Consider the following 26768-nt stretch of genomic DNA (forward strand, 5'->3'; position numbering starts at 1 on the left):
ACACCACAAACCCCCGAGGTGCCTTATTGCTATTATAAACTGGTTACCAACCTAATTACAGCAGTAAAAATAAACGTTTGGTCATACCAGTGGTACAAGGTCTTATATACAACAGCTTTCTGCCAATCAACATTTAGGGCTCAAGGATGGGGGCACAATAATAGGTCTACACAATAGGCTGTCGCTGATTCTTGAAGCCATACTGGGAATCCCCCTTGGAGGGTCCCCATCATAGGTTGTGGTAAGCACACTAGCAATGGTTGTGGGACAAAACACAGTAAACGGAAGGTATTGTGAATCTGAATTCACGTCCGGATTTCACGAAGTCGGCGGTGACATCGCTGGATTTCTACCAAGGCTAGAACTGTCCCTTTCACTAGAGCATACGTTTGGCTTCTTGATCTGTGATAGGCCGGTATTGCTGTTGGGAAGATTCGCTGGTATGAGCTAACATGGAAACCAAACCATTCCTTTCTTTTGGTAAGTTTCATCCGATATAAAATGTGACATTACAATTTGTAATTGCCACTGGTCCTTCCATTGCAAAGACTTCTGGAACACTGTTGTTGTGGCACATTTGAAAACATCAGTCATCATGACATAGAGAAAGTAGCCTAATAGGCGAGTCGATTATCGTTCAAGGATAAACTTTTATGCGAGATACTTTGTAACCAATTTGTAATACATTATGGTATGAACAGTTGATGATGATTACAACATAGAGGACACATTGAAACGTTTAAGTAATACATGCTCGGCAGGAAGACATTTCAATCCAGGACGTGCGATAATAACGTGTAAATATGAGTGTGAATATGAAGATTTGGCAAACTGATTATTGCATAAACCAACAATGATCATTCAGCATTTCGTTTTTCCAAGCTACCTTTATTTAGATAATCCATTCAGAAAAACGTACCCTGTTATAATGTATTCTCAATAATACAAAATAAAAAAATCTCAATAGCTTGATATATACATATATATCTTGTTTTTATTTCAGAATATTTAGGAAGGTATTAACTGGCATTCTGATACTTATTTTGACAGAACTCTTTGGTGAGAAGTAGTTTGTTGTTGTTGCTGTTGTTGAGAGTTGTTCACTCCCCTGCTATCATTTTAGAAACAGTATACACTAGGCTATACTATTTCCCTCGAAATATGAACTTATTATAAAAGTACAATATTGTTTCATCACCACTATTCTCTTGTATGTGTATTAATTCAGCTGTTTGTGTGTGTCAGATGTTTTTCTTGACCCCTCTTCCCAGTTGACTGGACAGAGCTGATCTTTCACCGTGTTGCATATATGGAAGACCATTCCTAGATGGACTCCATGTTGTAGCTATTTAACTTTTACAGGCTGCGAGAGCACTAGCTAGACTTCCACAAGGAAGCCACACACCTAGTCCATATCCTCCCAAGTCCATGGTCGTTGCTAAATACGCCCTTCAACCTGGAAGGGCGTATTTAGTCAGTCAAGACCCCATCATTTAAACAGAACAATGATGTTTTACAGCATGGCAGGTCTGTGTCTAAGGTGAAGTTTGGTCCATTGTGAAGGTCTGCAGCTGTCCCTTTTATTTTGTTGAGGTTTAAAGGGGAACTTAATTGCTTTAGGTCAATGTTTCACAGACAACCACAAGTCCCAGGCCAGTCCGTCTACAAAAACAATGCCAGCACCAGCAGCATGCTCCTCATTGCACTGTAGCCTACAGTGTACTCAGAGGCAAACTACAGAGGATGGATGGTTTGCTGGTAATTTCAAAATAAGAGCTTGAATAAGATATCTGAGTTCTGTTTTATTATGGCCGTATTTTGTCATGAAGTTTACCGGTAAACTGCACAATGTATGTGATGAACATGATTTGCAAGTGGATTGCAAGTGGCAGTATTGGGGACTCACATTGGAACTCACCTTCCTGAATATTAATTGCATTATTCTGATTATTTTGCTCATTGCTGACTGCATTTTGCTTTTTCATTGTCAACCTATGAACAAGAGAAAGATGAACAGCTAGTTGAGGTGATATATGTGTCTGACATCAGTGCAGTGAGCATTCCGCTGTCAGTGACTGACTGCACAGACTAGATGGTTTTCTCCATCTCTGGTAAATGTGAGTGAGGACCAGCCAGGCTCAGCCAACAGATATTAACCTGGCTGTTCTTCTGTAATGGCCTCAGGATGAAAGCACTACTGTGGTGATTGGGTATGCTGTGAGATCCCTTGTCAACATATTCGATCATGAGCTCAGAGCTCAATATTTCTTCTGGTGCACCTGAGGTTCAACCTGTGATGGAATCTGGCTCAGGGAACACGCACTGTACAACAATCAACTGTGTGTCTGCGTGTGTGTGTGAGTGTGTGCAATTGCCTGTGTTCCTGTTTTTGGAATTATTGTTATTGTTCTGTTTTTACCAAAGAGAGTCAAATTGATATACTCTCATGAGGCAGATTTGTTATCCAATGGTATAAGCTGCTTTGCTACAGTATGTATTAACTGTAAATGAGCTGTATTACTGTAAATGAGCTAACAGCTTCTCCCTAATATTGTACTAGAAGGCAGCAGAAGGGGAATTGTTTTGGCCATGAAATTCATTAATGAAAGGATCAGGAGAGAGAGGGAAGTTTGGACACTTTGTATTAAATGATTCCCTGTCTCAGTCTATGTCAAAGGAACTTTGTGTCTTTAAAAAAATGAAATCTCACTCAAAAAAACATTTTTTTAGAAGAGAACATTGTCTCTGTATTATTGAGAGACTTGTGTCTTACATAAGGCATGGCCGAAACCTAGGATCTGTTTTGCCTTTTATATCATAATGAATAAGATTATACAGTATCTACAGGGTGGAACCTGATCCTAGATCAACACTCCTTCCCCGAGATGCCTTGTGTATACGGGTCGGGCCCTGAGAAAGGCAGAGAGGGCGGGGCTATTCAGAGCAGAGCTGACTCGAAGAATGAGTTGAGGAATAAACCCTGACCATGAAATTGAACCTGGGGTCAAAACTTCCCCTGCCTGGATCACATGCTATGGGGTATAGGCACGCACACACACGCGCACACCATTTTTTCCACTGTCTTTTCTCTCTTGCTGCATCAGCTCAGATTTCACAGCTTGGATATTGTGCCTCCAATGTCATTCTAGAGAATTTGGCAATACACTCTTAGAAAAAAAGGTGCTATCTAGAACCGAAATGGTATCTTTGGCTGTCCCCATAGAATAACCCTTTGAAGAACACTTTTTGGTTCCAGGTAGAACCCGTTTGGTTCCAGGAAGAACTTTATTGGGTTCCATGTAAAACTGTTTCCCCAGAGGGTTCTACATGGAACCCAAAATAGTTATACCTGGAACCAAAAAGGGTTATCCTATGGGGACAGCCGAAGAACCGTTTGGGAACCCTTTTGCCTAAAAGTGTAGATAGTATAGCATGGGGTTTAAAGCTGGTGAATGACCTATTACATTCAAAGAGCTGCATTGTCAGCATCACCAGTATGCACTCCGTCTTTACTGTGACAAATATACTTTTTATTTTCAATAAGATAATTGTTGAAAGATTTTTTTATGGGTATGCTCATTGTTGCTTCTTTCTAATTAGGCCTTCAGACCAGAATATGGGTGCAAAGAGCTAACATAGTTTCTTGCAATTTTTTGGACTAGGTCATCCAAAAATCCTTAATCTAAACTCGGCTTGCCAACACTTCTAAGTAAAGTTCAATACATCTGCACTCTCAAAAAGCCTACCTACAACACAACACATAACACAACACAATAGGTCACTTAATGATTGGCATCTTGTGAAATGGAAATGTTGGAGAGTCCTGCTTCCACTCTTCTCTAATGTAGCCATCGGCTTAACAAAAGACACTTGAAGGTGACTTCTTATCAAATTGGCACACAACGACAATAGATGATATTGCTGTAGGTCTGTCCCTCCAGCCATACTCTGTTTATGACGTTATTGATGTATTGGACTACACCGCTGAACTCTGACCCCCTGTCTTGATTATCTTGGAAACCAAATACAAGTCCAGGCAGGGTGATTATATTCCAAGAAAGCAACAACACAAGCAGAGGTCTCGTAAACCTGGCTCTTTAAAGGAAGGAAGTGTCACTGAAATCAATAAAATCAAACAGAATGTTTACCTTGGAGTGTTTACCTTGGAGTGTTTTCCTTGGAGTGTTTTCCTTAGAGTGTTTTCCTTGGAGTGTTTTCCTTGGAGTGTTTTCCTTAGAGTGTTTTCCTTAGAGTGTTTTCCTTAGAGTGTTTTCCTTAGAGTGTTTTCCTTAGAGTGTTTTCCTTGGAGTGTTTTCCTTAGAGTGTTTTCCTTGGAGTGTTTTCCTTGGAGTGTTTTCCTTAGAGTGTTTTCCTTAGAGTGTTTTCCTTGGAGTGCTTTCTTTGGAGTGTTTTCATTGCATTGTAAAGATACCTTAATAGAAAATGACTCAAATAAAAGTGAAAGTCACCCAGTAAATTACTACTTGAGTAAAAGTCTAAAAGTATTTGGTTTTAAATATACGTAAGTATTAAGAGTAAAAGTATGAATAATTTAAAGCAAACCAGACGGCACAATTTTGTTGTTTTTTAAAATTACAGATAGCCAGGGGCACACCAACAGTCAGACATAATTTACATACGATGCATTTGTGTTTAGTGAGTCCGCCAGATCAGAGGCAGTAAGGATGACCAGGGAGGTTCTGTTGATAAGTGGGTGAATTGGACCATTTTCTGTCCTGCTAAGCATTCAAAATGTAACAAGTACTTTTGGGGGTCAGGGAAAATATTATTTTCTAGTGAAGTAAAAGTAAAAGTAGTCAAAAATATAAATAGTAAAGTACAGATACCCCCAAAAACTACTTAAGTTGTGCTTCAAAGTATTTTTACTTAAGTACTTTACACCACTGAGTGTTTTACTTGGAGTGTTTTCCTTGTGTCTAGAGGCCATTTCAGTAGCACACCTATCACTGATAAGACCGTCTTTGAAGTGCTTCCAATCCCTAGATCCCTATAAAAAAGGTTATATTTTTTTACCTTTTTGTTTTGTTTCTCAATGTATTGAACTAAAGTATGTTACTTGAAATGTATGTAAATATAATTGGCTTATGCCTGATTGAACTACCTTCCACTTGATAAAGGTACTAGATTGGTGGACTCATCAGCTGTTGTGAGATTTCTGTTTTTATTGTGCATGTGAGCTCTGCTGTGTTCTGAAGAGAATTCCTCATCCAGTGGGATTAATAGTCCTTTCCCATGTGATATGCCCCTACACCCTACAGGCTTCCTCAAGAGCCAATGCTCGGTAGCCCCACCTCCTCAGCGATGGTGCCCGGGGGAGACAGGCGGCTCGCCCACAGCATGCTTGTGCCAAACAGGCATTTGCCCACTTCACCAGCACAGGAGACCCACAGGTAAAGGAACACACCTGTGATAAACCCCCTGGCAGGAACATACCTGTTATAAACCCCCTAGCAGGAACATACCTGTTATAAACCCCCTAGCAGGAACACAGCTTTGATAAACCCCCTGGCAGGAACACACCTGTGGTAAACCCCCTGGCAGGAACACACCTGTGATAAACTCCCTAGCAGGAACACACCTGTGATAAACCCCATGGCAGGAACACACCTGTGGTAAACCCCCCTGGCAGGAACACACCTGTGATAAACCCCCTGGCAGGAACACACCTGTGATAAACTCCCTAGCAGGAACACACCTGTGATAAACCCCATGGCAGGAACACACCTGTGATAAACCCCATGGCAGGAACACACCTGTGATAAACCCCATGGCAGGAACACACCTGTGGTAAACCCCCTGGCAGGAACACACCTGTGGTAAACCCCATGGCAGGAACACACCTGTGGTAAACCCCCTGGCAGGAACACACCTGTGATAAACCCCCTGGCAGGAACACACCTGTGATAAACCCCCTGGTAGGAACACACCTGTGGTAAACCCCCTGGCAGGAACACACCTGTGGTAAACCCCCTGGCAGGAACACACCTGTGATAAACCCCCTAGCAGGAACACACCTGTGATAAACCCCCTGGCAGGAACACACCTGTGCATCACTTATACAATTTCTGTTTGTCTCACCTGTATCAACCAGTTACTGTTGTATATACATGTATATGATATAATGTAAAATAGTGTCTGCATTGGGCATTTTTGGTTTCTAATTGTACATGATTAATAATGATAACAGTATGTAAACATGATTGGAAATGTAATCATTCAATTACTTTACATGGAACTGACAAATCAATAAATTTTTCCAGAAAAACAACACAAAAACATGACTGGCAGGGTATTCTAGTGGAGCGTGGTGGTATCAACTACCTTATATTTTTAGGACACCTGATTTTTAATATTCAACCTCTTGGTGGACTTTTTTGTTGTTGTCTTTGCCTGAAAACTGTGTCAACTACAAATAATATTTTCCTATGTCGACATCCCAATGGGCACACACTAGTTGCATCAACGTTTTTCCACACAATTTAAATGAAATTACATTGAACCAACGTGGAATAGATGTTGAATTGACATCTGTTCCCAGTGGGATGTTACAACACAGCCTGAGCTGAGTTCTCTTCCACAGCCCTCACAGTTCCCATCTGATGTGTGAAAAAATCCAGTAATTACCTATCATATGCAACTGGTAGAATGTTGATTCAGTAAAACATATTCATCCACATAAACACTTATCTGACATGTAAATAACAGATAAAACTAGTCATGAGCCTTGATTAGAGTTTCATCTAGTCATTGGTTTGTTGAACTGCATTTAAACGGGTTGTACAGAACCGAATCACTTCTATTGCCTTGTTATAGTTCCTGAGGTGTTCATTTGCTATGGAAAGTCCCAATGATAACATGCTATCTGCGGTTCAGAATAGACAAGAGGATGATGGGAACCTCCAGAGGGCATGCAGATGACTTTAACACTTCTCTGTGATGTGGTGGGTTGACATGTCTCACACACAGCCTGGAGAGGATTCTGTCTCCGAGGACTGAGAATAGCGCAGCAATCCAAACTTGGAAGAACTTTTGTCACCTGAAACCAAACAAAGCCGTGGGGAGGGGAGACTACATTACATGCACATGTTGTCGCGACTTCCGCCGAAGTCGGTCCCTCTCCTTGTTCGGCGCCGTTCGGCGGTCGACGTCACCGGCTTTCTAGCCATCGCCGATCCACTTTTCATTTTCCATTTGTTTTGTCTTTGTCTTACACACCTGGTTTCAATCCCCCAATTACTTGTTCATTATTTAACCCTCTGTTCCCCCATGTTTGTTTGTGAGTAATTGTTTGTCTTGTATACGGTCCGTTGTTGTTGGCTCGGTATATTGTGTTGTATTTGTGAATACTCATATCTTCTGTCCTGCGCCTGCCTCTCTACACCAGCTACACACAGGCCGATTACACGTATAAAAACTACACATGTGAAAGGTCTGCACAAACCAGAAGGTTTAATGCAATGTTTCAGTTATTGGGTAAAGCAGAATGGGTGAATGGAATATCTGGGCTGACCTACAGTGCATTCGGAAAGTATTCAGACGCCTTGACTTTTTCCACATTTTGTTACGTTACAGCCTTATTCTAAAATTGATTAAATAAACAATTTTCCTCATCAATCTACACATAATACCCTATCATGACAAAACAAAAACAGGTTGTTTGAAATTGACAGAGCATGTCAGAGCATAAACCAAGCCATGAGGTTGAAAACTTGTCAGTAGAGCTCTGAGATAGGATTGTGTCGAAGCAAAGATCTGGGGAATGGTACCAAAAAATGTCTGTGGCATTGAAGGTCCCCAAGAACACAATGGGCAATCGGGGGAGAAGTGAGCAATCGGGGGAGAAGGGCCTTTGTCAGGGAGGTGACCAATAACCCAATGGTCACTCTGATAGAGGTTCAGAGTTCCTCATCTCTGCAGCACTCCACCAATCAGGCCTTTATGGTAGAGTGGCCATAAGGAAGCCACTCCTTAGTATAAGGCACATGACAGCCCGCTTGGAGTTTGCCAAAAGTCAAGGACTCTCTGACCATGAGAAACAAGATTCTCTGGTCTGATGAAACCAAGATTGAACTCTTTGGCCTGAATGCTAAGCGCCACGTCTGGAGGAAACCTGGCACTATCCCTATGGTGAAGCATGGTAGTGTCAGAATCATGCTGTGGGGATGTTTTTCAGTGTCAGGGTCTGGGAGACTAGTCAGGATCGAGGGAAAGATGAACAAGGCAAATTACAGAGAGATCCTTGATGAAAATCTGCTCCAGAGCACTAAGGACCTCAAACTGGGGCGAAGGTTAACCTTCCAACAGGACAATGACCTTAACCACACAGCCTAGACAACGCAGGAGTGGCTTCAGGAAAAGTCTCTGAATGTCCTTGAGTGGCCCAGCCAGAGCTCGGACTTGAACCTGTTCGAACATCTCTGGAGAGACCTGAAAATAGCTGTGCAGCAACGCTCCCATCCAATCTGACAGAGTTTGAGAGCATCTGCAGAGAAAAATTGGAGAAACTCCCCAAATACAGGTATGCCAAGCTTGTAGCGTAATACCCAAGAAGACTCAAGGTTGTAATCGCTGCCAAAAGTGCTTCAACAAAGTACTGAGTGAAGTGTCTGAATACTTCTTTTTGTTATACATTCGCAAAAAAAATAGAAAAAAAATATTTTTGCTTCTTCATTATGAGGTATTGTGTGTAGATTGATGAGGCAAAAAACGATTTAATACATTTTAGAATAAGGCTGTAACGTAACAACATTTGGAAAAAGTGAAGGTGTCTGAATACTTTCCAAATGCACTGTATGATTGGATGGGAGAGGAAGCCAATTTGAAGAGGGTTTCTTCCCAGCACTAAGCTTATGTTTTCCTGATGATGAGTGCCACTGCCTGGGCTATAGTGAAAGCAGACTGGCAGCGCGGGGATAGCTTTCTACACATGCCTTCTTAGAGAAACACATCTTTACAGGAGAGGGAGACAAGTGATTTTGTGAGACAGTGTTTCCCCTATATGCATTTAGCAGAGGCTCACCGCCGCTGCTAAATCGTGGTCGCCACTACAAAAAGTTTAATAAATAATAATCATCATTATTATTATTTGTTTATATATAATTTTTGGGATGGTAAATAGTTTTCAGTGTAAAGTTAAAAGACTAAAATCAGATATAAAGTATGTAGAAAATATAGTGGACCTATATATTTTTTAAATAAGAGAATCTTTGAGAACTAACAATCCCCAAAATAACAACTAGACAGTCAGGGAGAATCTAAAATTCAAAAAATGGCATGGCATTGGGCCCCCATTGATTTTCTTATAATGTTTGAGTCACTCAGATAGCATAAGAACACTGTATAAGCCATGGTAAAATTTGTTTAAAACTGCACATTTTCTCTCAGCCCCATGGCAAAAAGTGTACAATTGAAGAAAATTAGCTTTAAAACAGAAGCATTTTGTCTCTGCGGCCAAGAGGGCCTCTACAACTGCAGCATTGCCACCCCCCGCCCCCACACGAATGTTTCCAAGGGGAAACACTGAGGCAAGTGTGTGGTATAAGCGGCATATAACAATAGATGTTCTATTGGATTATGTGGGTACAACAACAATTACAGTACAATGTCCCTCTTTAGACTGCTATGGTGATGTCAGGGGTCAGGTTTCATGTTGTAGTGTCTGTCTGTGCTGCTTACAGCAGAGGATGGTTGGAGAGATGCAAGTGCAGTGGAGATGCCTCTACTGTATCTATCCCAGGTCTTTATCAGACTCAGGTTCATTAGGGCACACAACTTATATGTATTTCTTTACTGTTTTGCAACAAATTGGACAAGTTCATGCAGTCCCTCCCTATTTTCAGTCCCAGGAGTCATTAGGGACGAATCATGTCACAGTTAAACTCAATCTCTCCACTGAAATTATATCTCTTTCCGAAACCATTCACTGGCTGCCATCTCTCCCTTTTAGTACATTATTCACCGAAATAGGTTGTTTATCCACATTTCTGGATAAACACATTTTGGATAAACACATTTCTGCCATGCCCATTTATTCAACTCCTTTTGGGTCCATTAATGTTTTTTTTGGAACATATCATTAAAGCCCCCGTGCAGTCTTTGTGATTGTAATAAATTACTGTGTGTGTTTGTATGTGTTTGTTTAATGAAAATAACTCCAAAATATATTTTGTATCATTTATTTCCCTGAGCCTCCTTTGGCCTTTTAAATGCCCAGTCTTATCATGTGGTCACTAGGAAACAAATTTGAAGATATTTACATACACAGCCCTGATTGGTTGATAGGAGGGCCCACATCTTACCCAGACGAACAGTCATTGGTCTAATATAATCAGATCACATTGTGATGGCATGATGTGGGTGTCACGACTTCCGCCGAAGTTGGTGCCTCCTTGTTCGGGCGGCATTCGGCGGTCGACGTCACCGCCTTTCTAGCCGCCACCGATCTACGTTTCATTGTCCATTTGTTTTGTCTTTATTGTACACACCTGGTTTCCATTCCATTATTATTTATTCCCTATTTAACCCTCTGGTTCCCACTTGGTTTTGTGCATGTTTGTTTGTTGTTAAGTGTTCGCTATTTCTGTGAGCTGGAGTATTTTCCCTGCGTGGAATTATTTTGTGGTTTATTCGAGTAAAGTATGTTTTTTACTCAGTTCTGTGTCCTGCGCCTGACTCCGTCCAACCCGCTGCACATTGACACTTGACAGTGGGCCAACATGTCCATCCCACCTAAACAGGCTGAAATTCCAGGCATTTTTTTTTACCAACAGCTCTTACACAAAAAGAGCATTATGATCATTTTCACCATTTCAGAATGTTCATTCGACCTCATAGTGTGGATTTTAATATTTTTGGGACAAATTATGATTTTTAACTGCACTGCCTCTTTAATTACCTGCTTTCATAATGGTATATATTATTTCAAAACCTTGTCCTCCCGGTTCCCACGACTCAATCAGAATAACTGCTTAAAAACTGATAGTTTAGACTACAGTATAGAGACTAAGGGAGTTGAAGAGGTGATGGTTGCTGATGGTTTTGAAAGTAGGTTATTTCTTCTGCTAGGTGTAGGTGTGATAGTATGGGTGTAAATACAGCATGTGACTCCATGTCCATATAATGGAGGCAGGTGATAAGACACCCTCCCACATCACACCCACAGTGGCCTAGTGAAAATACATTTGGACTGAGCGGAGGTTAGTAACGATGACAGTAATGCGGACATTTAGTACATTTCCTTCACAACTCCCTTCAAGTGTTGTTTGGTGGTTGCCACAGCTTTATGTTGTGGAACCCAGGAAGAGTAGGTGCTGCTTCAGCAACAGCTACTGGGGATCCTAATAAAATACTAAAATGTTCTTGACATCACATGAGCTAGATGTTCAGATACTGTACTGAGCTTTACACTGAGAGAGAGAGGATGGAATCCTTTCTGTAGGGATTTTCTTATTGAACACACACGTCAGGGAAATCACCTTTAAAATAGGGATGGGAATTGCTAGGGACCTCACAATGCGATATTATCACGGTACTTAGGTACTGATACGATATCTATTGCGATTCTCACAATTCTATATGTATTGCGTTTAGATGTTCCAAACATATTTCTCACCGTATATCTGCTGCAGAGGGAAGTAGAGAGAGCCATTCAAAAAACTTAATGGAAATAAAAGTGCTGAAAAGAAATTGTCTCCCTATTTAAAAAGAAGATGGAGAACAAGCTATAAAGGAAAAATACTGGAGTTTTGGTGCAGGTACAGCAAACTAGCGCACAAATAATATTGCGATATTGTCAAAACAACACGATACGATATATCGTCAAAAATAACATGTAACCGTATTGATTTTCCCCTCATCACTACTTTAAAAGTCAAGTCCAGTGGGATGTCGGCGTATTACGTTTTGTTTGAATCCCAGCCTAGACTATACAACACAAAGAAGACAGCACTCTCCTTCCTTCCCTCCTTCCCTCCATCCCATCATCCCTCCTAGAATAGCCCATAGCCCCAAGTCCTGGATGCACATTGAAATGAAGTCATACATTCCTCAACACAGTGTTAACATTAAAATAACAAGAATTGGCATAAATAACTAAATAAATCAGATCTGTGGACTCAGTGACTACATCATATTTACTGGTGATCCAGAATGCATAGTTGCCATGGGATCCATCTGCCCACATTATACTGAATCTCTAATGACATCAATGTTAGAGGGACGTAGTATTAGACGGTCACAGCATTGAATCTGTATTGTAGTGCAATTTCTCTCAAATACATATCATTAGATATGTTGCAGTTGTTGCAATTCTATGAAGGTTTTGGTTTCACTTGCAGTTGGTCCCACCATTGCCTTCCCACCCTGACTCTCTGTTTGCCTACCCAGGTTTACGTGTGTGTGCATGTCCTGGCAGCCTAGCGGTTAGAGCGTTGGGCCAGTAACCAAAAGGTGTTTGTTTTGAATATCCGAGCCAACCAAGGTGAAAAATCTTTTGATGTGCCCTTGAGCAAGGCAATTAACCCTAATTTGCTCCAGGGGCACTGTACTACTATGGCTGACCATGTAAAACAACACATTTTACTGCACCTATCATACTGCTATGGCTGACCCTGTAAAGCAACACATTTTACTGCACCTATCATACTACTATGGCTGACCCTGTAAAGCAACACATTTTACTGCACCTATCATACTACTATGGCTGACCCTGTAAAACAACACATTTTACTGCACCTATCATACTATTATGGCTGACCCTGTAAAACAACACATTTCACTGCACCTATCATACTACTATGGCTGACCCTGTAAAACAACACATTTCACTGCACCTATCTGGTGTATGTAATGCCTTATTTTTCTTTACCTGTGCCTACATAGAGTAGTGCTGATTGCAGGCCTATGCTGGACAGACCTGAGTTTAAATAGTATTATTATTTTTCAAATTGGTTGAGCGTTTGATTGAGCCTACCTGTAAGTGCCAGATGTGCAGTCTTTGCACTTCTGGGACATTCCCATTGGTTTCATTTATTCACGCAAGTGCAATTGAGCGCAGTTGAAGTATTTGAGAAGGACACCAAAGCTATTTGAAGCCAGCTGTGATGCTGGCAGAGAGCCAGGGCAGTGCCATAGGGGAATGAATACAGAGATGGAGAATAGGATCCATTTGCTGCACTGCCAGGCATTCACAGGGTCTCACAATTCCAGCTCTCACATATCCCACACTGAATAACTGGGGAATGTAGTGAGGGTGGGAAACCCAGCCCAAACCTGTCTGTCACACATGGGCACCATGCCAAGCTGGACAACTCAAACCAACCACAGAATTCTCACAGAAGGACACTCCCAGTTACATAACACTCAGGCTTACTAAAAAGGACCAGGGACACTCTAGCTTGTAAACTCTCTTAACATAGTGATTTATGTGACCAAAGTTCATGTTGACACAAATGACATTTATGCTGTTTGTTTACCCATGTTTTATTGTTTTTGTAAAGCTCATGTGTTTTTTTTTTATGTTGGTGTGTATAGCATTTGTGCCATGAATATAACAAATGTAACAGAGCCTATTAAATTAACTTTGAATTGAGGTGTTGACATTTCTATTTGATGGATTGGAATTTCAATAGATTTGGACTGGTTGGTTTTTGCAGTACAAATGGTGGTTTTATTAACTACAGGCTAAATTGATACTCCCTCGTAGTGTGAGTATGTTTAATAAATGTGTCAATTTATTGTTTTAAGATTACACACACATATAGATTTGCCTTTCAGTAAATCCTGCTTAAGAATGTTTAAAATCAGGGATGGGCAACTGGCAGCCCACGACCCTCTTTTGAAGGCCCTAGGATAAATAAAATAAAAAATCATTTAAAAAAAATTGAGTGGGGGTCCTCAGTCGTGGTCTCAACTTGCTGTTCTGAGTTCGAATAATAGAATCCACAAGATGCAATTTCGAATCTTGGTTGTGCATCAGCAGTTATTCCTCTTGTTATGTCAGTCACTGATAGTAGGTTAATTAGCCCATTTTTTAGATTGCTAAATTTGTTTAGAGCCAGTTACAGTATCTATCTTCCTTGTTATCATGGTCGATTTACCGGCAGGGGGCACCCCATTGATTTTGTTTGTCAGTCTCACTCAGATATCCTTTTGAAGGCTCTCTGATAAATACAATAAAATAAACCAATTAATATTATTATTAAAACATTTTTGGGGGGAAATTATTTTTGTTAGTCAATCTCGCTTAGATATCATTTAAAAAACTGCAAACATTTTACACCACACAGATAACATAATGTTGAAAGTGTAGCCCTGTCCATACCTGTTCTCTTGTCCACTTTTCTCAGAAGGTGTCTCGTTCCACATAGTTCAGTCTTTCTGTGACAGGTAATACTATCCTGTACAGGAGGCTAGTTGAAGTGGGCAGTCTCCTATTCTGTTGTTGGATATATGGAGGGAAATCCTATAGAAGGCTTTAGAATGATTTAACACAACCAGCACAGGACACACTTTACGCTAATTTCCCCCCTTGCGTATCAGCAAGGTAAGGTTTTGTAAGGTTTTGAATATACATTTCAGACCAGATTTCAAATACAGAAACCATTGGAGCCCTGTGTTTTCATGGGATCAAATAATATGAGTGGGTTAATGTCTGTTATACAATATAATGATTAATTAAATGTTGGTTCACCAGCATGTCCACCCGAAGAGGGCTGCTTTGAATTTAGCGACACTGATGAAAATATGTTGGAGATGTGTGTATCAGGTGTACATCAACCTTGTTCCTGTCCTCCCTCTCTCTCACAGCCCCCTCCGGTCAGCTGTCCTCACCATCGCTCAGCTCACACCACGCCCATAGGGGAATGGGTGCTCACCCCTTGCACCCATCTTTGCTCATCCCGTCCTCTGTGAGCTCCTCAGGCCCTCCACACTCACCCATCTGCACCCTGAGCTCGCCCATCACCAGCCTGGCTTTGCCCTTTTCTGTCAGCAGCCGTCCAGCGGGACACCACTCTACCTCCTCCAGCATGGGCTTCAGCCCGCAGGTAAGGCCTCCAACGCAACCTACCACCCCCAGACACCACACTCAATCACCTGCTCCTTGGACTTGCTTTTCCTTCCTTAGTTGGGGTCTTGAGAAGAGCTGACTTGGTGTATGGCTGGCCTGCTAGGTTTCCATTCTAAATTCAGTAAAACCAAATGTTGTCAAATGAAACTCTTTACAAGCTCGTCTGTAAGGATTCAGGATGGCAACATGTGCGTTGTGTAAAAGGACGGCCAAATGTGAGGATAACCTTTTAACAAAGCAGAAGCTGAGGCCTGGGTGCTTTAATGTGAAACTGACAAATGCCAGAGTTGCCCATTTATATTTGAAAAGGTCTCAAGAGGTTTTGTGGTATGCAAATTCATATGATATAGTAATGGGCTTGACAAACTGGATAAAAATACTTTTTGTTTCTAGACGGTTATTTCCTATTTTTATCTGTGTAATCAACTAAACCCTGAGTTATTCCTTTTGAAGAATAGTTGAACAGAACGGAGAGCTACGTTTAGATATATTTTTCCACTTAAGCTGATGTACTGTACTGTCGCATAACACAGAGCTCTGTGCTATACTGTGCTGATGCATACAGTAGCATTAGGTTGTTAGCACAATACACTGTTCTCATGGTCTTCTCTGCCTGTGCAAATAGGAAGTTTATCATCAGCTTGTACTTCACTGTTACTTATTAAAGGCCTGGAAGCTTTCCAATAGTAAAACATTTCTAATGATACTCATTTAAACAGAGGACTCTTCTTCTTGCAGTTGTTATGGAAAATGCCAATATTTGTCATTTAACTTTCATTATGAATTAAGTCTTAAATCTGATGCAAGTCATGTTTTAATACTCAAATTGTATAGTCTACTTGTGTTATTATTGTAATTTTGGTCTCCAGGACCTGGGTTATGTTTTGCAGGCTGTATATGGGTTATGTTTTGCAGGCAGTATATGGGTTATGTTACCATGGTCTAACTCAGTCACTGTTAAAAGAAACTTCTAAGGTCAAAGTTGGATGACATCACTCTGACCATGCCAGAGTGGGGAACAATATATGCAATGTACTGTATGTACAGTAGGGGAGACCAGGGTTGGTTGTCCCAGGGTTGGAATGTGGAGTTGATTGTCACAATCAACTCCATTATAAAGAAAATGTGTGGTTGGTTGTGGGTAATTTCGAGGTAACAGAATTCCATCATGGGTCCATGATCTCTGCTAAACAGAAATGCATAATTATTGATGTCATTCTCTTCATGGTGATGTATCCTGAATAGGTACACAAGGTAGAAAAACGTTGAATCCTCCTTTTCATGTTTGGGTATTATTCTCACACTGGCTATTATTCTAATGAGCTCTGCCCCCAAACAAGACCAAATTTGGTTGGTATGGACTGGACCAAATCTGTACCAATCATAGATGTCTATGTTTCACAGGTTTGGACATCACAGTAAAGCATCATAGAGCACAGTACAGCACAGTAGAGTTCAGTACAGTATAGTAAAGTACAATACAGTCAATTATATTATACTCTACTCTACTGTACTGTACTGAACTCTAATCTACATTACTCTACTATAATGTACAGTACTGTACTGTACTGAACTCTAGTCTACTGTACTGTACTTTACTGATCTCTAGTCTAGTCTGCTCTACTGCACTGTACTGTACTGAACTCTACTCTAGTCTACTCTACTGCACTGCACTCTATTCTACTGTACTGTACTTTACTGAACTCTAGTTGACTGAACTGTACTCTACAGTACTGTACTGTACTGCACTCTAAGGTACAGTACTGTTGTTTACTGTATTGAACTCTACTGTACTGTACCGAACTCTACTCTACTCTACTCTACTCTACTCTACTCTACTCTACTCTACTGTATTGAACTCTACTGTACTATACTCTACTGTACTGTACTCTACAGAACTCTGCTCTACTGTACTGTATTTAACTTAACTCTACTGTACTCTACTGAGCCACACTCTACTGTACTGTACAGTACTGTACTTAACTCTAGTCTACTCTACTGTACTGTACTGTACTGAACTGAACTCTACTTTAAAGTACAGTACTGTTCTTTACTGTATTGAATTCTACTCTACTGTACAGTATTGAACTCTACTCTACTCTACTGTACTGAACTCTACTCTACTGTACTGTACTGTACTGTACTGTACTGTACTGTATAGAACTCTGCTGTACTGTACTGTATTTAACTGAACTCTACTCTACTGAACAATACTCTACTGTACTGTACAGTACTGTACTGTACTGTACTGTACTTAACGCTAGTCTACTCTACTGTACAGTACTGAACTCTAGTCTACTGTACTGTACTGTAAGTAACTCTAGTCTACTGTACTGTACTGTACGTAACTCTAGTCTACTGTACTGTACTGTACTGTACTCTAAGGTACAGTACTGTTCTTTACTGTATTGAACTACTCTACTGTACTGAACTCTACTGTACTGAACTCTACTCTACTGTACTGTACTCTACAGAACTCTGCTCTACTGTACTGTATTTAACTGAACTCTACTGTACTCTACTGAGCTACACTCTACTGTACTGTACAGTACTGCACTTAGCTCTAGTCTACTGTACTGTATTGTACTGTACTGTACTGTACTGTACTGTACTGAACTCTACTTTACAGTACAGTACTGTTCTTTACTGTATTGAACTCTACTCTACTGTACAGTACTGAACTCTACTCTACTGTATTTAACTGAACTCTACTGTACAGTACTGTACTGTACATAATGCTAGTCTACTCTACTGTACTGTACAGTACTGAACTCTAGTCTACTGTACTGTACTGAACTCTACTCTAAGGTACAGTACTGTTCTTTACTGTATTGAACTCTAGTCTACTCTAATCTTGGGGGCGGCAGGTAGCCTAGTGGTTAGAGCATTGGGCCATTAACCGAAAGGTTGCTGGATTGAATCCCTGAACTGACAAGGTAAAAATGTGTCGTTCTGCCGCTGAACAAGGCATTTAACCCACTGTTCCCCGGTAGGCCGTCATTGTAAATAAGAATTTGTTCTTAATCTGACTTGCCTAGTTAAAAAAAGGTTACATTTTTACATTTTAATGTTTTTTATTGAACTCTAGTCTACTCTACTGTACTCTACAGTACTGTACTTTACTCTACTCTACTGAACTAAACTTTACTGTATTGAACTCTACTCTACTGTACTCTGCTCTACTGTACTGTACTCTACTCTACAGTTCTGTACTCTACTGTACTGTACTGAACTGTTCTCTAATCTACTGTACTGTACTTTACTCAACTCTACTCTACTGTACTCTACGGTACTGTAGTTTACTTTACTCTACTGTACTCTACGGTACTGTACTTTACTCAACTCTACTCCACTCTACTGTACTCTACAGTACTGTACTTTACTCTAGTCTACTCTACTGTACTCTACTTTACTTTACTCTACTGTACTCTACTGTACTGTACTCTAATCTACTGTACTGTACTTTACTCAACTCTACTCTATGCTACTGTACTCTGCAACTGCAATCTACTGTACTCTACAGTACTGTACTTTAGTCTAGTCTACTCTACTCTACAGTACTGTACTCTACTGTACTTTACTCTAGTCTTCTTTACTGTACTGTAATGTACTGTAAATAAAAGGTTAAATACAAAATAAAATACTCTAGTCTTCTCTACTGTACGTTACTGAACTCTACTCTACTGTACTGAACTCCAGTCTACTGTACTCTACTCTACTGTACTGTACTCTACTGTACAGTGCTTTACTCTACTCTAGTCTACTGTACTGTACTGAACTCTACTCTACATTACTGAACTATGCTATAATCTACTCTACTGTACTGTACTCTACTCTAGTCTACTCGTACTGTACGAAACTCTACTCTACTGTACTCTACTCATCTCTACTCTACTGAACTGTACTCTACTCTACCCTACTCCACTGTACTCTACTGAACTGTACTCTACTCGAGTCTACTCTACTCGAGTCTACTCTACTGTACTGAACTAAACCATACTCTACTTTTCTAAGACCCCTTTTCCATCTGTTTGACCAGAAATCAAAGCCTTTGCTTATTCCTAATTTGCAGGATGGAAAATGGTTGAATCATTTATATATTGCTTTAATAATTTTAAAAAGAAATGCAGTTTAAGCTGGAAGTTTACATACACCTTAGTCAAATACATTTAAACTCAGTTTTTCACAATTCCTGAGATGTAATCCTGGTAAAAATTCCCTGTCTTAGATAAGTTAGGATCACCACTTTATTTTAATAATTTGAAATGTCAGAATAATAGTAGAGAGAATGATTTATTTCAGCTTTTATTTCTTTCATCACATTTTTACATTTACATTTTAGTCATTTAGCAGACGCTCTTATCCAGAGCGACTTACAAATTGATGCATTCACCTATAATATCCAGTGGAACAACCACTTTACAATAGTGCATCTAAATCTTTTAAGGGGGGGGTTAGAAGGATTACTTTATCCTATCCCAGGTATTCCTTGAAGAGGTGGGGTTTCAGGTGTCTCCGGAAGGTGGTGATTGACTCCGCTGTCCTGGCGTCGTGAGGGAGCTTGTTCCACCATTGGGGTGCCAGAGCAGCGAACAGTTTTGACTGGGCTGAGCGGGAACTGTGCTTCCTCAGAGGTAGGGAGGCGAGCAGGCCAGAGGTGGATGAACGGAGTGCCCTTGTTTGGGTGTAGGGCCTGATCAGAGCCTGAAGGTACGGAGGTGCCGTTCCCCTCACAGCTCCGTAGGCAAGCACCATGGTCTTGTAGCGGATGCGAGCTTCGACTGGAAGCCAGTGGAGAGAGCGGAGGAGCGGGGTGACGTGAGAGAACTTGGGAAGGTTGAACACCAGACGGGCTGCGGCGTTCTGGATGAGTTGTAGGGGTTTAATGGCACAGGCAGGGAGCCCAGCCAACAGCGAGTTGCAGTAATCCAGACGGGAGATGACAAGTGCCTGGATTAGGACCTGCGCCGCTTCCTGTGTGAGTCAGGGTCGTACTCTGCGAATGTTGTAGAGCATGAACCTACAGGATCGGGTCACCGCCTTGATGTTGGTGGAGAACGACAGGGTGTTGTCCAGGGTCACGCCAAGGCTCTTAGCACTCTGGGAGGAGGACACAAGGGAGTTGTCAACCGTGATGGCGAGATCATGGAACGGGCAGTCCTTCCCCGGGAGGAAGAGCAGCTCCGTCTTGCCGAGGTTCAGCTTGAGGTGGTGATCCGTCATCCACACTGATATGTCTGCCAGACATGCAGAGATGCGATTCGCCACCTGGTTGTCAGAAGGGGGAAAGGAGAAGATTAATTGTGTGTCATCTGCATAGCAATGATATGAGAGACCATGTGAGGATATGACAGAGCCAAGTGACTTGGTGTATAGCGAGAATAGGAGTGGGCCAAGAACAGAGCCCTGGGGGACACCAGTGGTGAGAGCACGTGGTGCGGAGACAGATTCTCGCCACGCCACCTGGTAGGAGCGACCTGTCAGGTAGGACGCAATCCAAGCGTGCGCGGTGCCGGAGATGCCCAGCTCGGAGAGGGTGGAGAGGAGGATCTGATGGTTCACGGTATCAAAGGCAGCAGATAGGTCTAGAAGGATGAGAGCAGAGGAGAGAGAGTTAGCTTTAGCAGTGCGGAGAGCCTCCGTGACACAGAGAAGAGCAGTCTCAGTTGAATGCCCAGTCTTGAAACCTGACTGATTAGGATCAAGAAGGTCATTCTGAGAGAGATAGCAAGAGAGCTGGCCAAGCACGGCGCGTTCAAGAGTTTTGGAGAGAAAGGAAAGAAGGGATACTGGCCTGTAGTTGTTGATATCGGAGGGATCGAGTGTAGGTTTTTTCAGAAGGGGTGCAACTCTCGCTCTCTTGAAGACGGAAGGGACGTAGCCAGCGGTCAAGGATGCGTTGATGAGCGAGGTGAGGTAGGGGAGAAGGTCTCCGGAAATGGTCTGGAGAAGAGAGGAGGGGATAGGGTCAAGTGGGCAGGTTGTTGGGCGGCCGGCCGTCACAAGACGCGAGATTTCATCTGGAGAGAGAGGGGAGAAAGAGGTCAAAGCACAGGGTAGGGCAGTGTGAGCAGGACCAGCAGTGTCGTTTGACTTAGCAAACGAGGATCGGATGTCGTCAACCTTCTTTTCAAAATGGTTGACGAAGTCATCCGCAGAGTGGGAGGATGGGGGGGGAGGGGGAGGAGGATTCAGGAGGGAGGAGAAGGTAGCAAAGAGCTTCCTAGGGTTAGAGGCAGATGCTTGGAGTTTAGAGTGGTAGAAAGTGGCTTTAGCAGCAGAGACAGAAGAGGAAAATGTAGAGAGGAGGGAGTGAAAGGATGCCAGGTCCGCAGGGAGGCGAGTTTTCCTCCATTTCCGCTCGGCTGCCCGGAGCCCTGTTCTGTGAGCTCGCAGTGAGTCGTCGAGCCACGGAGCAGGAGGGGAGGACCGAGCCGGCCTGGAGGATAGGGGACAGAGGAAATCAAAGGATGCAGAGAGGGAGGAGAGGAGGGTTGAGGAGGCAGAATCAGGAGATAGGTTGGAGAAGGTTTGAGCAGAGGGAAGAGATGATAGGATGGAAGAGGAGAGAGTAGCGGGAGAGAGAGAGCGAAGGTTGGGACGGCGCAATACCATCCGAGTAGGGGGAGAGTGAGAAGTGTTGGATGAGAGCGAGAGGGAAAAGGATACAAGGTAGTGGTCGGAGACTTGGAGGGGAGTTGCAATGAGATTAGTGGAAGAACAGCATCTAGTAAAGATGAGGTCAAGCGTATTGCCTGCCTTGTGAGTAGGGGGGGAAGGTGAGAGGGTGAGGTCGAAAGAGGAGAGGAGTGGAAAGAAGGAGGCAGAGAGGAATGAGTCGAAGGTAGACGTGGGGAGGTTAAAGTCACCCAGAACTGTGAGAGGTGAGCCATCCTCAGGAAAGGAACTTATCAAGGCGTCAAGCTCATTGATGAACTCTCCAAGGGAACCTGGAGGGCGATAAATGATAAGGATGTTAAGCTTGAAAGGGCTGGTAACTGTGACAGCATGGAATTCAAATGAGGAGATAGACAGATGGGTCAGGGGAGAAAGAGAGAATGTCCACTTGGGAGAGATGAGGATTCCAGTGCCACCACCCCGCTGGCTCGATGCTCTAGGGGTATGCGAGAACACGTAGTCAGACGAGGAGAGAGCAGTAGGAGTAGCAGTGTTATCTGTGGTGATCCATGTTTCCGTCAGCGCCAGGAAGTCTAGGGACTGGAGGGTAGCATAGGCTGAGATGAACTCAGCCTTGTTGGCCGCAGACCGGCAGTTCCAGAGGCTGCCGGAGACCTGGAACTCCACGTGGGTCGTGCGCGCTGGGACCACCAGGTTAGAGTGGCAGCGGCCACGCGGTGTGGAGCGTTTGTGTGGCCTGTGCAGAGGAGAGAGAACAGGGATAGGCAGACACATAGTAGACAAGCTACAGAAGAGGCTACGCTAATGCAAATGAGATTGGAGTGACAAGTGGACTACACGTCTCGAATGTTCAGGAAGTTAAGCTTACGTTGCAAAAATGTTATTGACTAAAATGATACAGTACTGCTGGCTGGTGGAGTAGGCTAGCTAGCAGTGGCTGCGTTGTTGACTTTGAACGTGTAGCTGGCTAGGTAACCTCGGTAGTTTCAGTACTACACCTTGTCATGATACAAAGCAACTTTGTAGCTAGCTAGCTAACATAACACTAATCAAGACGTTCCTTGTAGTGTATTTAGTTTCAACAATGCTGCTCGTCGGTAATAGTTGGCTAGGTTAGGAAAAATGGCGTCGCGGGGGACGGAAATAGCTGGCTAGCTAACAATTATCAATTAACAATTATCAAGCTATGACAAAGACAACTAGGTAGCTAGCTAGGTAACACTGCACTAGTCAAATCGTTCCGTTGTGAAGTATTAGTAACTACAGCGCTGCTAGTCGGTAACGGATGGCTATCTGGCAGTGGGTTAATGATGACTAGGTGTGTTGAGTAAGTCTGGCGCCGCGTCGCGGCTGGCTAGCACACCTCGATAATACTCAAACTCAAACTACACAATTATCTTAGATACAGAGACAGCACAGACAACTATGTAGCTGGCTAACTAACACTAACACTACACTAATCAAGTCGTTGCGTTGTAATGTAATAGTTTCTGCGGTGCTGCTAGTCGGTAGAAGTTGGCTAGCTAACAGTGATGACTAGCTAGCTAGCAGCTAGCAGTGTTGACTACTTTAGGAAGACGAAGATAGCTAGCCTCGATAATTACTCAGTTACTCTAAACTACACAATTATCTTTGATACAAAGACGGCTATGTAGCTAGCTAAGAAGAATTGCTCAGATCAAACAAATCAAGCCGTTGTAATGTAGCGAAGTGGAATATTACCTGTGGGTCAGAAGTTGACATACACTCAATTAGTATTTGGTAGCAATGCCTTTAAATTGTTTAACTTGGGTCAAATGTTTCGGGTAGCCTTCCACAAGCTTCCAACAATAAGTTGGGTGAAATTTGGCCCATTCCTCCTGACAGAGCTGGTGTAACTTAATCAGGTTTGTGGGCCTCCTTGCTCGCACATGCTTTTTCAGTTCTGCCCACACATTTTCTATAGGTTTGAGGTCAGGGCTTTGTGATGGCCACTCCAATACCTTGACTTTGTTATCCTTGAGCCATTTTGCCATAACTTTGGAAGTATGCTTGGGGTCATTGTCCATTTGGAAGACCCATTTGCGACCAAGCTTTAACTTTCTGAGGGATGTCTTGAGATGTTGCTTCAATATATCCACATAATTTTCCATCCTCATGATGCCATCTATTTTGTGAAGTGCACCAGTCCCTCCTGCAGCAAAGCCCCCCCACAACATGATGCTGCCACCCCCGTGCTTCACGGTTGGGATGTTGTTCTTCAGCTTGCAAGCCTCCGCCTTTTTCCTCCAAACATAACGATTGTCATTATTGCCAAATAGTTATATTTTTGTTTCATCATACCAGAGAACATTTCTCCAAAACGTACGATCTTTGTCCCCATGTGCAGTTGCAAACCGTAGTCTGGCTTTTTTTATGGCGGTTTTGGAGCAGTGGCTTCTTCCTTGCTGAGCGGCCTTTCAGGTTATGTCGATATAGGACTGTGGATATAGAAACTTTTGTACCTGTATCCTCCAGTATCTTCACAAGGTCCTTTGCTGTTGTTCTGGGATTGATTTGCACTTTTTTCGCACCAAAGTACGTTCATCTCTAGGAGACAGAACGCCTCTCCTTCTTAAGCGGTATGACGGCTGCGTGGTCCCATGGTGTTTATAGTTGTGTACTATTGTTTGTACAGATGAACGTGGTACCTTCAGGTGTTTGGAAATTGCTCCCAAGGATGAACCAGACATGTGGAGGTCTACAATTTTTTTTCTGAGGTCTTGGCTGATTTCTTTTGATTTTCCCATGATGTCAAGCAAAGAGGCACTGAGTTTGAAGGTAGGCCTTGAAATACATCCACAGGTACACCTCCAATTGACTCAAATTATGTCAGAAGCTTCTAAAGCCATGACATCATTTTCTGAAATTTTCCAAGCTGTTTAAAGGCACAGTCAACTTAGTGTATGTAAACTTCTGACCCACTGGAATTGTGATACAGTGAATTATACGTGAAATAATCTGTCTGTAAGCAATTGTTGGAAATATTTGTTTCATGCGCAAAGTAGATGTCCTAACCAACTTGCCAAAACTATAGTTTGTTAACTCTAGTGGTTCTAAAATGAGTTTTAATGACTCCAACCTAAGTGTATGTAAAGTTCCAACTTCAGCTGTATATAGCCTCTTAGCTTCCATTTAACACCAATTTGTATGTGTCCATATATTAGTGCTCATGGAGTCTTTTACATGAAAACGCCCTTGTCACACTCCAACCCATTGTAACCATATTGTTTGGGGACATTGCCACTGCCACTGTACAATAAATCCCCAGCTCTTTTGTGCTTTGTGCTATAAAGAGCTCCCATTGTTGCCTCCCCCTCACACATATTTTTTCTGTCACACCCACACACGCACACATGTATGTGCAAACACACGAATACACACACCAATATACTCAAAATGTCATTTGTTATTGTCACGGCATTAAATGTTGCATTTTTCTAGGAATATGGTAGCCTAGTGGTTAGAGTGTTGGGCCAGTAACTCAAAGGTAGCTGGGTCAAATCCCTGAGCTGACAAGATAAAAAAATCTGTTGTTCTGCACCTGAACAAGGCATTTACATTTTAGTCATTTAGCAGACGCTCTTATCCAGAGCGACTTACGGTAGTGAACACATTTCATATGTATATATATTTTTTTTTCTTCAGTTAACACACTGTAGGCTGTCATTGTAAATAAGTATTTGTTCTTAACTGACTTACCTAGTTAAATAAAGGTTACACAATCAAAGAAAGGCAATTTCTAAGACTATGTTCTTTATTGTTTCATTTCCTGTTATAAAAGGAAGCTACTAGCAAAAATTGTGACAACCAACCCTGCGATGGGGCTGGAGGACAGAGTGTGTTGATGGCTTATAACTCCATGTCGGAATACGATATGAAGATAAAAAAGGGTCCCCGTTTCAAACCAAAACATTGCTTTTTCTCCTAATATTGAAAATAGTCTTGTAAGATATAATGGTGCTGAGAAGTACATACAAGAGTAAAACGTGTGACAACCAACCCCGGTCTCCTCTGAGTGTTTTATTTACTGTTATATTTACGGTTATCATCATATAATATCATATAGGCCTAATTGTATACATTTATGTGACATCTAAAGGACTCATTTAGATCCTCAACCATGGGGCTTTCCAACAGTATTGTCTACTCACTGCCACTAATATAACAAACCCTGTGGTTAATTCAAATTGGAGCTGGTATGCATGGAAACAATGGACTTGTTTTTTTTGGGACATATTTACAGTGTGTCCAATTTGGCTAAATTGAGAGGGTGTGTATATTAAACCTGCAGATTTGACCTTTTTGGCTTCCTTGTCAGCTAGTAAAGCGAGCTCTGTGGGACGTCTGGTCTGTATCTCATACAGACTCATTATCCCCATCAGAGGCTTTGACCCCTGACCCCATGGTATCACCTATGATTTGAGTCTGCCACATGGGTTGAATGCTCTTTATTAGCCACCTAAATGGGCTTAGCAGACGCCTGTCAGAGAGGAAACTAGCGACAGTTGAAAGCAGCAGCAGCTTGACCACGTGGTGTATGTCCAGATCTATATTAGAACACTATAGTGGCCCATGGTGATCCCTCCTCTCCCAATGTGTGAAGGTAAAGTTAGAAACTTTCAGAGGAAGGATGAGTAGTTGTGTAATATAAACCACGAGCAGGGCTGTTGATCTGTCTTGTGATGAGGAATACAGTCTATTTTATACAGGACAGTGAATTTAGAAAGACCCTGCGGTCCCAGTCTCAGCCTTTGGGTGTGTCTGAAATATACTGCATTATGGACCTTGGTCAAAGGTAGTGAGTGCACTGAATAGGGAATAGAGTACCATTTCAGAGGCAGTCTCACTCTACCTCCACCACTACACCAGAGGAGTTAGTTAACTAGCTTTTCCATTGCAGCCAGATGGAGAGTGGCCGACATGTACAGATCTCTGACTTGGCCCCAGAAGACAACCTCGTCCATGTGGTCCATATGAAATAATCAACAGACACGCTTTCAGTTTCTATAACACTGAGCCT

General features: G+C 42.2%; 1 protein-coding gene across 1 annotated transcript in view; it reads left to right on the forward strand.

The window, feature by feature from the left end:
* The first annotated feature begins 233 nt into the window (after window positions 1–233).
* The window catches only part of LOC106585776 (retinoic acid receptor RXR-alpha-B), a 44667-nt gene continuing 18132 nt past the window's right edge, over window positions 234–26768 (forward strand). Inside the window, exons 1-3 of the mRNA XM_014172379.3 lie at window positions 234–480; window positions 5280–5411; window positions 14827–15065. Of these exons, the coding sequence (XP_014027854.1) occupies window positions 453–480; window positions 5280–5411; window positions 14827–15065 (399 nt within the window). The 5' untranslated portion in view covers window positions 234–452. The remainder of the gene's footprint in view (window positions 481–5279; window positions 5412–14826; window positions 15066–26768) is intronic.

The sequence above is a fragment of the Salmo salar genome, chromosome 24 (genome assembly GCF_965601325.2).
Source record: "Salmo salar chromosome 24, fSalSal1, whole genome shotgun sequence".
In the NCBI taxonomy this organism is placed as follows: domain Eukaryota; kingdom Metazoa; phylum Chordata; class Actinopteri; order Salmoniformes; family Salmonidae; genus Salmo; species Salmo salar.